This window comes from Cervus canadensis, chromosome 11 (assembly GCF_019320065.1).
Source record: "Cervus canadensis isolate Bull #8, Minnesota chromosome 11, ASM1932006v1, whole genome shotgun sequence".
NCBI lineage: Eukaryota > Metazoa > Chordata > Mammalia > Artiodactyla > Cervidae > Cervus > Cervus canadensis.
In genome coordinates, this window is record NC_057396.1 from 72,736,932 (window position 1) to 72,750,159 (window position 13,228).

The 13,228-nt window shown below is 37.6% G+C and overlaps 1 protein-coding gene across 1 annotated transcript; it reads left to right on the forward strand.

The window, feature by feature from the left end:
* The first annotated feature begins 7,809 nt into the window (after window positions 1-7,809).
* Window positions 7,810-11,943, forward strand: LOC122449353 (olfactory receptor 5D18-like). The gene is made up of 2 exons (XM_043480867.1): window positions 7,810-7,819; window positions 10,988-11,943. Exons 1-2 carry the CDS (start codon window positions 7,810-7,812, stop codon window positions 11,941-11,943), a joined length of 966 nt encoding a protein of 321 aa, XP_043336802.1.
* The last annotated feature ends 1,285 nt before the right edge of the window (window positions 11,944-13,228 follow it).

The window sequence follows — 13,228 nt, forward strand, 5'->3', positions numbered from 1 at the left end:
ACCAGTCGACAACAGTCCATCTCGTGCCTGATCTTCACAACATATAAGTTTTTAAAAATCATAGCCGTTACTCATAATTCCAATAAATAAGAAAGCTAATTATCTACTATGCATCACACCCTGTCGTATAACCTTTGGATTCATTATTGAAATATCTAGTTCCATTCTCGTGATTCAAAGTTTATACTAATATTCTCATCTTATTATGGAGGATATGCCTTGTGATAGCAGTAATAACCAGGAAATGTTCCGATGTCCCATTTGAAATGTTTTTTTTCCTGACATTTTTCTTTGAAAAAGCTAAAAACTTAATTAAAATGCAGTAATACATGTTTTTTCTGCATCTTGAAATTTATAGACTTTGTCCAGTAGCTTCATAGTTTTTATTTTTGTCAACCAAATTCCACAAGGTGCCATGCTGGAAAAAGAAAAGCTTTTTGTCCAAGATAGTTTCAGCTATTATCACAGCAGGTATGGCACTTATTTTGTTGTTAACCTCCTGATGAATAATAAAATAGACTATAAAGAATAGCATTTAAACATTTTCAAAATTAATTCAATGTAAGTGGAAATGTTTAGTGTACTTTCACAGCACAATTCCAGAATGGGTTGAAAATTTTGGGTTACTAGGAGTACACGGGCAGAACATCAACGAAAACTTTAACTATTTTTCAGGGATGTTATCATTAAAAAAATTAACAGTTGTAAGTAATTTGTCTCAGAGCTAAAGAAGTGAGTCAGGTAAGAAATTGTAGAATCTCATATGCTTTTCCTCCAACTGAACTGTTTCATTAAGCTCAAATTCATGCAAAGAGAGTGTTCCATGAAGTCAGCTGATAACACTGAATTTTATTATTTGATGGACTTCCCTGGTGCTCCAGCGGTTGGGAGGCTGCCTGCCAGTGAGTGACACCCATGGGTTCAGTCCCTGGTCCAGGACGGGTCCACGCAGCAGGGCAGCGGGGCCTGTCTCCACTGAGCCTGCACTCGAGAGCCGCCGCTGCTGAATTCTGCTTGCCTTAGAGTCAGTGCTCTGCAGCAAGGGGTGGGGAGAAGGGAATGGTCAGCCATCCCAGTAGTCTTGCCTGGAGAAGTCCATGGACAGAGGAGCCTGGCGGACTACAGTCCATGGGGTCCCAAAGAGTCAGGCATGACTGAGTGACTAACACTTTCACTTTCTTGTTAGAGTATAGAATGTCAGAAATAGGTTATCATTGTGAAAAACATGACCTGCTGACCATGAATACTAAAAATGGCTTGCCTTTGGTGTAATTGAGGTACTCAGGGATTACAGTTTAGCTATCAACAGTTTATTGATAATCCATATGCTTGCAGACCTGCGTTCAATCCTTGGGTTGAGAAGATCCCCTGGAGAAGGAAATGGCAACCCACTTCAGTATTCTTGACTGGAGAATTCCATGGACAGAGGAGCCTGGCAGGCTACAGCCCATGGGGTCACAAAGAGTCGGACATGACCGAGAGACTAACACACACACACACATGCATGCATGAATAAGTCTTGCAAATTATACTTTAAAAAGTCATTTCTATTTGCTCACCATTAGAATACAATGATGCAATTGATATTTTTATATATACTCATTTATGCAGCACTACTGCATTCTGTTATTATTTTCCCATATTTTGGTTGCAGATTCCTTAGAGCTTTCTATATACAGACTCTAGCTGGCAAATAAAGACAGTTTTACTTTCTACTTTTCAGTAATTACAATTTTCTTTCCTTATTCAGCAAAAATCTAAAATAAGATGTTGAATAAAAGTGGTTGAGGACATTATTTTTTGGTTGTTTTTATGTACAGGGTTAGGAGAAAATCAAGTTATTTTACTTGATGTAGGATTTTTTTTTTTTTTTCTGTTTTCTGTTTTTACATTAAACATAATGCTAGCTAGAGGTATTTTTGTAGATGATCTTTATCAGATTGAAGGAATTTTCTTATATATCTTGTTTGCTGCTATACAGGTAATTGTTTTGGTTCCTCCCCCTCACCCAAGTCATTATTTATTTTTCTATCATATACTGTGATATTTTATTTTCTAATATTTTATTCAGTATTTCTGTAATGAAGTGCATTAGGTTATCTTGGTTTTTTTTTTTTTTTTTAACAACATCTTTGTCTGGTTTTGTTTTTCATGGTTGTTGGTTAGTTACTAAGTCTTATCTCTTTTACAACCCCATGGATGGTAACATGCCAAGCTCCTCCATCCATGGGATTCTTCAGGCAAGTATACTGGAGTGGATTGCCATTTCCTTCTCCAGGGGATCTTCCTGATCCAGGGATAGAACACGTGTCCTCTGCCTGGCAGATGGATTCTTTACCTCTGAACCACCAGGGAAACCCATGAAACACCAGAGATGTCCCAAAACTCAGAAAACGATGAGAAATATTGGTGGTGGCTCCTCCTCACTGTCGGAGACACCCGCACCCTTTCTTTCCTGGTGTGCCTCTCTGCCTTGCTTCGATCTTAACAGTTTCTCTATGTGCTCGCCCACTTGTTGTGCTGTGTCTCTAAAAGTAAACTTCATACCTCATTTACAATTTTTGCCTCATTGAGAAATGCATTTTTTTACTGGGGACAATATATATATATATACTGATGGCTGCCAGTAACCCTCATCTCAGCTATCAGTTTTTAAACTATGGAGCTATGATTCACACATTCTAAACTAATTAATCATTTTCAGGTTTTGCACATTGCTGATTGAGTTATCTTTGCCTCTTCAACCAAATCCTGAGCTCCTGAAGGTCAGGAAGAGGCCAAAGAATTCTATCATTGTACTTGCACAGCCCTGGATTCTAGATATTTGTACCTGAAAATCAAATCCAGAAATCTTTGGTTTCTATCATAGAGGTTTCTTAGAACCTCTGTCAGAATCACCTGGGAAATCAGTTGAACTCCCGGATATTTGGCAGAGAAACCCAGGAAAGCTCATTTTAAACAAGTCTCTTGGAATATTCTTATGTACACGAATGTTTGGGAATCAGAGAGCTGTCACATACAAATAAACACAATCTTAAGTACATGTTTCACACAAGGTATAGGTAAGATAGTAACAGCATCAAATTTAAATAACATTTCCAGTCTCATTTCCCCCTCTAGTCCCTCCTCCCCCTCCCATCTGAATCATCTTCCTGGAGTAAAATTTCGATCAAGCCCTTCCTTCAACCAAAACCTTCCCAACTGAGAGAATATAAAACCCATGATCATAAGCTTATCCTTTAAGAATCTTTATGGTCCAGTTGCAATCAAATGACATAACTTTTTAACTAAGAGCACAAACTCTGGGGCCAGACTGACTTAATTCAAATCCCAATGCCTCCAGTTTGAGAATGAGCTATATTAATGGGATGAAGAAAAAGTGTTGCATATATTTCTTATTGCTCTGTTTATTCAAATATCCATGCACTTTTTTTGTACTGTTTATTAGTTAAATGCTTGACAGAATTTACCATTTAATAGTATGGGCCTGGGGTTTTCCTTGTGGGAAGATTTTTAACTGAAAATTAATTTCATAAGAAGATAGAGGCTATTCATATTTTGTATTTCATCTTTAGTAACTTTATTTGTATGGTTCAAATGATTTTTCGACATCAACTATGTAGTTGAATTTTTTGGAAGAAAATTATACATAATACTCCCTAATTATTTTTTCTACATTGACAACATCTGTAATGAAGTTCCATTTTTTTTTTTCTTGAGTAGCAATTGTGTTATGATCTGTTATTTTTAATCAATTTATCTAACAGATGATTGATTTTATGTATCATTTTAGACATCAGAATTTTAGTTTTGTTCAATCCCTTATTCCTGTTTCACATTCCATTTTTTATCTTGCTGATCACCATTCTCATCTTTTCCTCCTTCTATTTATTTAAAAAAATTTTTTTTCATTTATTTTCATTTGTTGGAGGCTAATTACTTTACAATATTGTAGTGGTTTTTGCCATACATTGACATGAATCAGCCACGGATTTACATGGGTTCCCCATCCCGATCCCCCATCCTGCCTCCCTCCCCATCCCATCCCTCTGGGTCTTCCTAGTGCACCAGCCCTGAGCACTTGTCTCATGCATCCAACCTGGGCTGGTGATCTGTTTCGCCCTTGATAGTATACTTTCTTCAATGCTATTCTCTCAGAATATCCCACCCTCACCTTCTCCCACATAGTGCAAAAGTCTGTTCTATACATCTGTGTCTCTTTTTCTGTTTTGCATACAGGGTTAGCGTTACCATCTTTTTAAATTCCATATGTATGCATTAGTATACTGTATTGGTGTTTATCTTTCTGGCTTACTTCACTCTGTATAATGGGCTCCAGTTTCATCCATCTCATTAGACCTGATTCAAATGAATTCTTTTTAATGGCTGAGCAATAGTCCATGGTGTGTATGTACCACAGCTTCCTTATCCATTTGTCTGCTGATGGGCATCTAGGTTGCTTCCATGTCCTGGCTATTATAAATAGTGCTACAATGAACATTGGGGTGCACGTGTCTCTTTGAGATCTGGTTTCCTCGGTGTGTATGCCCAGGAGTGGGACCATATGATTATCTCAATAGATGCAGAAAAAGCCTTTGACAAAATTCAGCATCCATTTATGATAAAAATTCTCCAAAAGGCAGGAATAGAAGGAACATACCTCAACATACTAAAAGCTATATATGACAAACCCACAGCAAACATTATCCTCAATGGTGAAAAATTGAAAGCATTTCCCCTAAAATCAGGAACAAGACAAGGGTGCCCTCTCTCACCACTACTATTCAACATAGTTTTGGAAGTTTTGGCCACAGCAATCAGAGCAGAAAAAGAAACAAAAGGAATCTAGATAGGAAAAGAAGAAGTGAAACTCTCACTGTTTGCAGATGACATGATCCTCTACATAGAAAACCTTAAAGACTCTACCAGAAAATTACTAGAGCTAATTAATGAATATAGTGAAGTTGCAGGATATAAAATTAACACACAGAAATCCCTTGCATTCCTATATACTAACAATGAGAAAACAGAAAGAGAAATTAGGGAAACAATACCATTCACCATTGCAACAAAAAGAATAAAATACTTAGGAGTATATCTACCTAAAGAAACAAAAGACCTATACACATAAAACTATAAAACACTGATGAAAGAAATCAAAGAGCACACAAATAGATGGAGGAATATATCGTGTTCATTGATTGGAAGAATCAATATTGTAAAGATGAGTATACTACCCAAAGCAATCTATAGATTCAATGCAATCCCTATCAAGCTACCAATGGTATTCTTCACAGAACTAGAACAAATAATTTCACAATTTGTGTGGAAATACAAAAAACTTCAAATAGCCAAAGCAATCTTGAGAAAGAAGAATGGAACTGGAGGAATCAACCTGCCTGACTTCAGGCTCTACTACAAAGCCACAGTCATCAAGACAGTATGGTACTGGCACAAAGATAGAAATATAGATCAATGGAACAAAATAGAAAGCCTGGAGATAAATCCACACACCTATGGACACCTTTTCTTCAACAAAGGAGGCAAGAATATACAATGGAAAAAAGACAACCTCTTTAACAAGTGGTGCTGGGAAAACTGGTCAACCACTTGTAAAAGAATGAAACTAGAGCACTTTCTAACACCATACACAAAAATAAACTCAAAATGGATTAAAGATCTAAATGTAAGACCAGAAACTATAAAACTCCCAGAGGAGAACATAGGCAAAACACTCTCCGACATAAATCACAGCAAGATCCTCTATGACCCACCTCCCAGAATATTGGAAATAAAAGCAAAAATAAACAAATGGGACCTAATGAAACTTAAAAGATTTTGCACAACAAAGGAAACTATAAGTAAGGTGAGAAGACAGCCTTCAGAATGGGAGAAAATAATAGCAAATGAAGAAACAGACAAGGGATTAATCTCAAAAATATACAAGCAAACTCCTGCAGCTCAATTCCAGAAAAATAAATGACCCAATCAAAAAATGGGCCAAAGAACTAACCAGACATTTCTCCAAAGAAGACATACAGATGGCTAACAAACACATGAAAAGATGCTCAACATCACTCATTATCAGAGAAATGCAAATCAAAACCACAGTGAGGTACCATTACAGGCCAGTCAGGATGGCTGCTATCCAAAAGTCTACAAGCAATAAATGCTGGAGAGGGTGTGGAGAAAAGGGAACCCTCTTACACTGTTGGTGGGAATGCAAACTAATACAGCCGCTATGGAGAACAGTGTGGAGATTTCTTAAAAAACTGGGAATAGAACTGCCATATGACCCTCCTTCTATTTATTGTGAGATTAAAAACTATGTTTTCTTTTTTATCTTCTTAAGATGGAATTACAGGTCATCAAGTTTCTTCTCTTAAGTAAAACATTCAAGCAAGTAGGTGCTATTTTAGATAGAATGAGGTATAAATAGAGAGAGTACAAAAATGTTGACCTCATAAGTGACAAGTCTAAACTAGTCCTTAAGATTCCCCACCATTTGGTGTACACATATCTTCAACTAGCCATTCAATTAAACATTAATCTGGGAGCTGCTGGCAAATAATTTTAAATTATAACTAGTTTTAAATCAGTTGATCATAAGAAAAGAAGACTATCCTGATTGGTGGGTCTCATATAATCTGATGATTTGTTAAAAATACTTGAATCCCTCCTTAAAGAGATGTATGCATTATAAGAGGGTATTGAAAGAGAGATTTGAAGTGTAAGAGTGACTTGAGTGGAGAAAACAAAGTGGATACCTAGGAGTGCATTCTAGGAACTGTGAATAACCCCAAAACAGATGTAAAGGAAACAAGACCCTATTCCTACATCTTTAAGGAACTGAATTATTCCAACAATATGAATGAGCTTGGAAGAGAACCAATTTCTAGATGAGAAACTTGATGACACTTTGATTACAGCCTTGTGAAAACTTGAATAGAGGGACGAGGTATATTGTGCCTAATTCAAGCATATGAAATTGTGAACTAATAAATGAGTGTTTTTCAAGCCACTGAATCTGCAGCAGTTTATTATGATGAAATAGACCATTAATATACAACATAATTGATAGATTATATCAATTGCATTATCAAAAAATGTATATTCAACAAGGTTTAATAAAACAGGGAAACATTGGGATACAATAATAACTGCAAATGCCATAATATATTTCTATTCAGTGTGATATTGAATGTGTTTTTTATGAAAATGTAGATGTCCAAATAAGAAAACTTAGAGGAAAGACTGAAATAAACATAACACAGGAACAACACTATGCGTGGTCTATTGAACAGTAATTGTGATTTTCTCTTTCTGAATTTTGGAATTCACGTCTTCCATGATAAATATAAACAGGTTGATTGCTAGTGTTATTTTTCTAAGATGAGAAGATAAATGTGCTCAAGCTTCCTATATGATTTAATGATTTAAAATAAACTATACTCTAAATGAGGAGTATGGGATTTTCTTTAAATTGTCTTGTTTGTAGATGGAAAACATCCCAATCAAAATTCTCTGGGGTGTGAATCCCCAAAGTTCCTCAGGTAGACGTAAATATACAGCATGATCCCTAAGTTTACCTTACAAGTATTTCTTACCTTTGAGAGTGTCTTTATTTTTTAATGAGAAGAAAATGTAATTTTCTTGATGACTTTACTGAAATATACTTTGGAAGAGGTTGCAATACTCTTATTACAAACTACAACAATTTTAATTAAATGTAAGTATTTTTGTTGAATACTTTTTAAGATTCTTATTTAAATTAAAGAAGTCTTCAGTAAATCAATCTATAAAGACTATATGGCTTCTGGTGAGTTGTTTAAATTAAGTGATTTACTTTAATTCTGATGTGGGAAACTCTGAAGTTAACAATACTTTTGGCAGAGAAACATCTATGCAACCCTAGTGGCAATGAAATGATATTCATTTAATTCATTTAAGGGTAAGAATACAAGATATTGAATTTATTTTTTATATCTTTAATATTCATGGGTGCATTTAGTTTTGAACTTTGCTTATATAGCTGAGTGATGCCCTTGGTGGATACTCAAGTAATAGTATTTGTTTTCAATTAAAAATTTAAAGAAAAAATTAGGGAAATATTAAAAAGAAATCTATAAAACTGTAGAGAAATATGCCAGACTTTGCATTAATTTTTTTGAGTTTAAAGTCATGCAGGTGAAAGCAAGTTGGAGCAGTACAGCAAATTTGAGTTCTGAATTAAACCCCAAAGTAGTTTGAAATATGTGGCCTGGTATTTGATATTAAAAGGTAACAATGCTTTTATATACCAAAATGTGTGTATTTTGTACACAAAAATCAAAATTGCTGCAGTGAGTAAAACAAAAGAAGTAGCTATCAAACATTCTGGATGATGCAGTGATACAGTGCATGCTAAGTTGCTTCAGTCCTTTCTGCCTCTTTATAAACAACCCTATGGTTAGAGCCCTCCAGGCTCCTCTGTCCATGGGATTCTCCAAGCAAGAACACTGGAGTGGGGTGCCATGCCCTCCTCCAGGGGATTTCCCAGACCCAGGGATAGAACCCATGTCTCTTATGTCTGCTGCATGTAGTTTAGTATTTTTAGAGATCACAGAAATCCAGACAGAAGTGTTCAGATTGCAGGTAATTTGTATGGAAATGATTTTGAATATAGGTAAGCATTTGAGCATGATTTTAAACTAATATTGAAACAAAATTGGTCCTGAAGAATGGCTGTAGGAAGGCTAAATAAAGATAGCTGCTGAGTAGATGAATGGATAAGGAAGCTGTGGTACATATACACCATGGAATATTACTCAGCCATTAAAAAGAATTCGTTTGAATCAGTCCTAATGAGATGGATGAAACTGGAGCCCATTATACAGAGTGAAGTAAGCCAGAAAGATAAAGAACATTACAGCATACTAACACATATATATGGAATTTAGAAAGATGGTAACGATAACCCTATATGCAAAACAGAAAAAGAGACACAGAAATACAGAACAGATTTTTGAACTCTGTGGGAGAAGGTGAGGGTGGGATGTTTTAAAAGAACAACATCTATACTATCTATGGTGAAACAGATCACTAGCCCAGGAGGGATGCATGAGACAAGTGCTCGGGCCTGGTGCACTGGGAAGACCCAGAGGAATCGGGTGGAGAGGGAGGTGGCAGGGGGGATCGGGATGGGGAATACATGTAAATCTATGGCTGATTCATATCAATGTATGACAAAACCCACTGTAATGTTGTGAAGTAATTAGCCTCCAACTAATAAAAAAAAAAAAAAAAAATAGCTGCTGAGTAGATGGGTGGTAGCTAGCAATAAAGATGGGAATGTATTTTGAAGAATATGTTCATTTTGCCCTAATTACATTTTTCACAGCCTTAACCTTGAATGGAAAGGAAATCATAGAGATACAGAAAAGGACAGGGAAAAATGGACAAAACAAAGCTTATGCCTTGATGGCTTGAGACATTAATGGAAATGTGCAGCTAAGAAGGAAATATTAGAAAAGAATTAAGTAAGAAAAGGAGTTCCTCCGTGTATGCATTTTTTCTACTTCTTAGTTACTATTTGCACCATTTTAGACTTTGTAAAATTATAGATGGTGCTACATTGTAGAATGTTTTGAGGTCATATATTTCGAATTCAAAGTAAACATGAAAATCAGCATTAGAAATACAAGAGAAGAAACTAAATTTGGTGAGGGACATTCATTACATGTGAAATTAAAGTCTTAAATGTTTTAGAAAATAATTAAAGTTGGACTTCCCTGATAGCTCAGCTGGTAAAGAATCTGCCTGCAATGCATGGGACCCTGGTTCAATTCCTGGGTCGGGAAGATCTGCTAGAGAGGGGATAGGCTACCCACTCCAGTATTTCTGGTCTTCCCTTGTGACTCAGTTGGTAAAGAATCTGCCTGTAATGTGGGAGACCTGGGTTCAATCCCTGGGTTGGGAAGATCCCCTGGAGAAGGGAATGGCTACCCACTTTGGTATTCTAAACTAAATTTGGTGGGGAGCAATTATTACATGTGAAATTAAAGTCTTAAACATTTTAGAAAATAATTCACTAGTTTAACTTATATTTTATACATAATTGTGTAGTAAAAACAAATTCTTATAATAGAATTATATTCTATAGGTAAGGTTTCAGAGAGTTTAACTTGTCAGAGACATATTAATAAGTGGCTGAGGTTAAATTTGAAGGCAAGTTGACTTGATTAAAGAGTCTAGATTGTTAAAAGACATCATTCATATTCTCTAGGAGATACGATATGTGACATTTTACCAAGGTTTGGCCAGTTGGCAAGATCATTAAGGGAATGTAAACCTGAGGCTTCTCTGATAAGGTGGGTGCTGAATCTCTCAGTTGTGTGACTTGCCAGGCTCCTCCGTCTTTCAGATTTCCAGCAAGGATACTGGACTGGGTTGCCAGTTCTTTCCCCTGGGGATCTGCCTGACCCAGGGATTGAACTCATGTCTCTTGCATCTCCTGCACTATCGGGAGGATTCTTTACCACTGCATTACCTGGGAAGCCCTCTCTGATCAGAGAGCACTAAGGAAAAGTGAGAGAAAAACAGAAGACATCCTGAGCAGTTAGAACGGCCTGAACAAACATAAGAATTTGAAGTGTAATCAACAATTTCAATTAAATGAAGCTAAAGAAAGGAATTATCCACGTGGAGAAAAGGGAGACATAGCTGAGGAGGCTGAGAAAATCCAAACAAGGACATTTTCTGAGTCACCTTGACACTCAGTTCTTCCCAGTCCATCCTCTCCTTGCCCCTCCATCAGCAGCTGCCTTGCACTCTCCACACCTGTAGACATGCAGTGTACCATTTGGGCTCCAACTGTGTCTTATTCGCCTTCCTGGGAAATCCCAGACTTCACCACTGCAGACCAGTCCCCTGTCCAGGCTGGGAAAAAAATGCCCTCTATTTCTGTCCTGTCTGGCTGCTTAGGGTGAACTCTGATTTTCTCTGGCAGGGGCCATAGTGAAGGATGAGAGAAATCAGAGTGCTGGAATCACCTTCGTCCTCTCGGGCTTCTCAGAATACCCACAGCTCCAGATGCCCCTCTTCTTGGTCTTCTTCGCCGTCTATACAGTCTCTGTGGTGGGGAACCTGGGTATGATTGTGATCATCAGAATCAATCCCAAACTTCACACCCCCATGTACTTCTTTCTCAGCCATCTCTCCTTTCTTGATTTTTGTTACTCTTCTATAACCACACCCAAATTATTAGAGATCTTGGTTGTGGACGTAAGGACCATCTCCTACGTGGGTTGCATGATGCAATTCTTCCTTGGTTGCACACTTGTGATTACGGAAATGTCCATGCTAGCAGTGATGGCCTATGACCGGTTTGTGGCTGTTTGTAACCCCCTGCTCTACACAGTTGCTATGTCTCCTAAGCTCTGCAGCCTCCTGGTTGCTGGAACCTACACGTGGGGTGGAATGTGTTCCTTGACAATCACATGTTCTCTTTTGGAGCTGTCCTTCTGCGGTTCTAATGTCATACATCACTTTGGCTGTGAGTATTCTGCTATCGTCTCTGCCTCCTGCTCTGACTCTCACGTCAGTCTGATGACATGTTTTATCATTTCTACTCTCAATGAGGTGTGTAGCCTCCTGATTATCCTCGCCTCCTATGTTTTCATAATTGTCACAATCATCAGGATGCCTTCAGCCGGTGGACTCCGAAAAGCCTTCTCCACCTGTGCCTCCCACCTGACCGCCATCACCATTTTCCACGGGGTCATCCTTCTTCTCTACTGTGTACCCAACTCCAGAAGCTCACAGCTCTTCATCAAAGTAGCCACTGTGCTTTTCACAGTAGTGGTCCCCATGCTAAATCCCCTTATCTACAGCCTTAGAAATAATGATGTGAAGGAGACCATCAGAAAATTAGTCAACACCAAAAAGTTTTCTCACCCAATGTAATTTTGAGTGAGAAGAGAGATAGAGGAAAGCGCTTTCTTAAATGCGCTTTATACAGTGTGTTGGTGGTTATTACATTTTTCTTCAAATGTGTGCTTATTCACTGATTAGTGTCCTACTCTTTGCGACCCCTTCTCTGTCCATGGGGAATCTCCAGGCAAGAATACTGGAGTGGGTTGCCATGCCCTTCTCCAGGGGATCTTCCCAAGCCAGGGATGGAACTCATGTCTCCCGAAGTGCATGTTGATTCTTTAGTGACTGAGACACAATGGGATACAATCTCTTGGGAAAACTATATATACATATACATATACATATATATCATATATATATATATATATCATATGAATATAACGTGATTTTTAAACTGCACTGTGATTTTAAAATATCACCTTCAGTTTAAAAGAAAAAAAAGAAATAAAATTATGTTTATGTCTCACTTTCAGAGTGTTATAAGCAAAATAATGATCATCTAATGTTGTCCATGGGCTTCCCTTGTGGCTCAGATGGTAAAGAATCTGCCTGCAATATGGGAACCTGGGTTCTTTCCCTGGGTATGGAAGATCCCCTAGAGGAGGGCATGACAACCCAACCTAGTATCCTTGCCTGGAAAATCCCCAGGGACAGAGGAGCTTGGTGGGCTACAGTCCATGGGGTTGTATGGTACCCTTGTAGCTTACCTATTTTATACAGAGTATTTTGTATACTTTATATTCCTAAATTGCCCCACCTGCTTTCCTCTATAAAGTCTGCAAATAACAATTGTTGGTAAGAATTAGAGTAAAGGGAAAGCTTGGGCATTGTGGGTGAGAATGTAGATTGGTATAGCCAATGCTGGAAAACAGTATGGGGTTTTGCACACACACACACACACACACACACACACACACACACACACACAAGCTAAAAATAGAACTACCACGTGAGCCAGCGACTTCACTCCTGGATGTTTCACCTTTTTTGTCTTTAATGGAAATGCTGCGTAAACACTCTTACACAACTGTGTGCCGCATTGCACGTGAGCGCGCACTGTGTGAGGTGTGCCCTATCTCTGAATGTTCTGGATCAAAGGGAGCTTGTTTCTGATCTTTTGCTAGATACCATCAAATAATTTTCCAAAATAGAGGGATTAGTTTAAATTCCAACTTTATTGCATGTGGGTTCTAATTATTGTCCATTCTTGCCCATGTTTAATATTGTCATTGCAGACATTTTAATATTTTCAGGTTGGTGGGTGAGTAGGGGTACTTCATTTTGGTTATGAATTCAATTCCACTTTATTAATGTG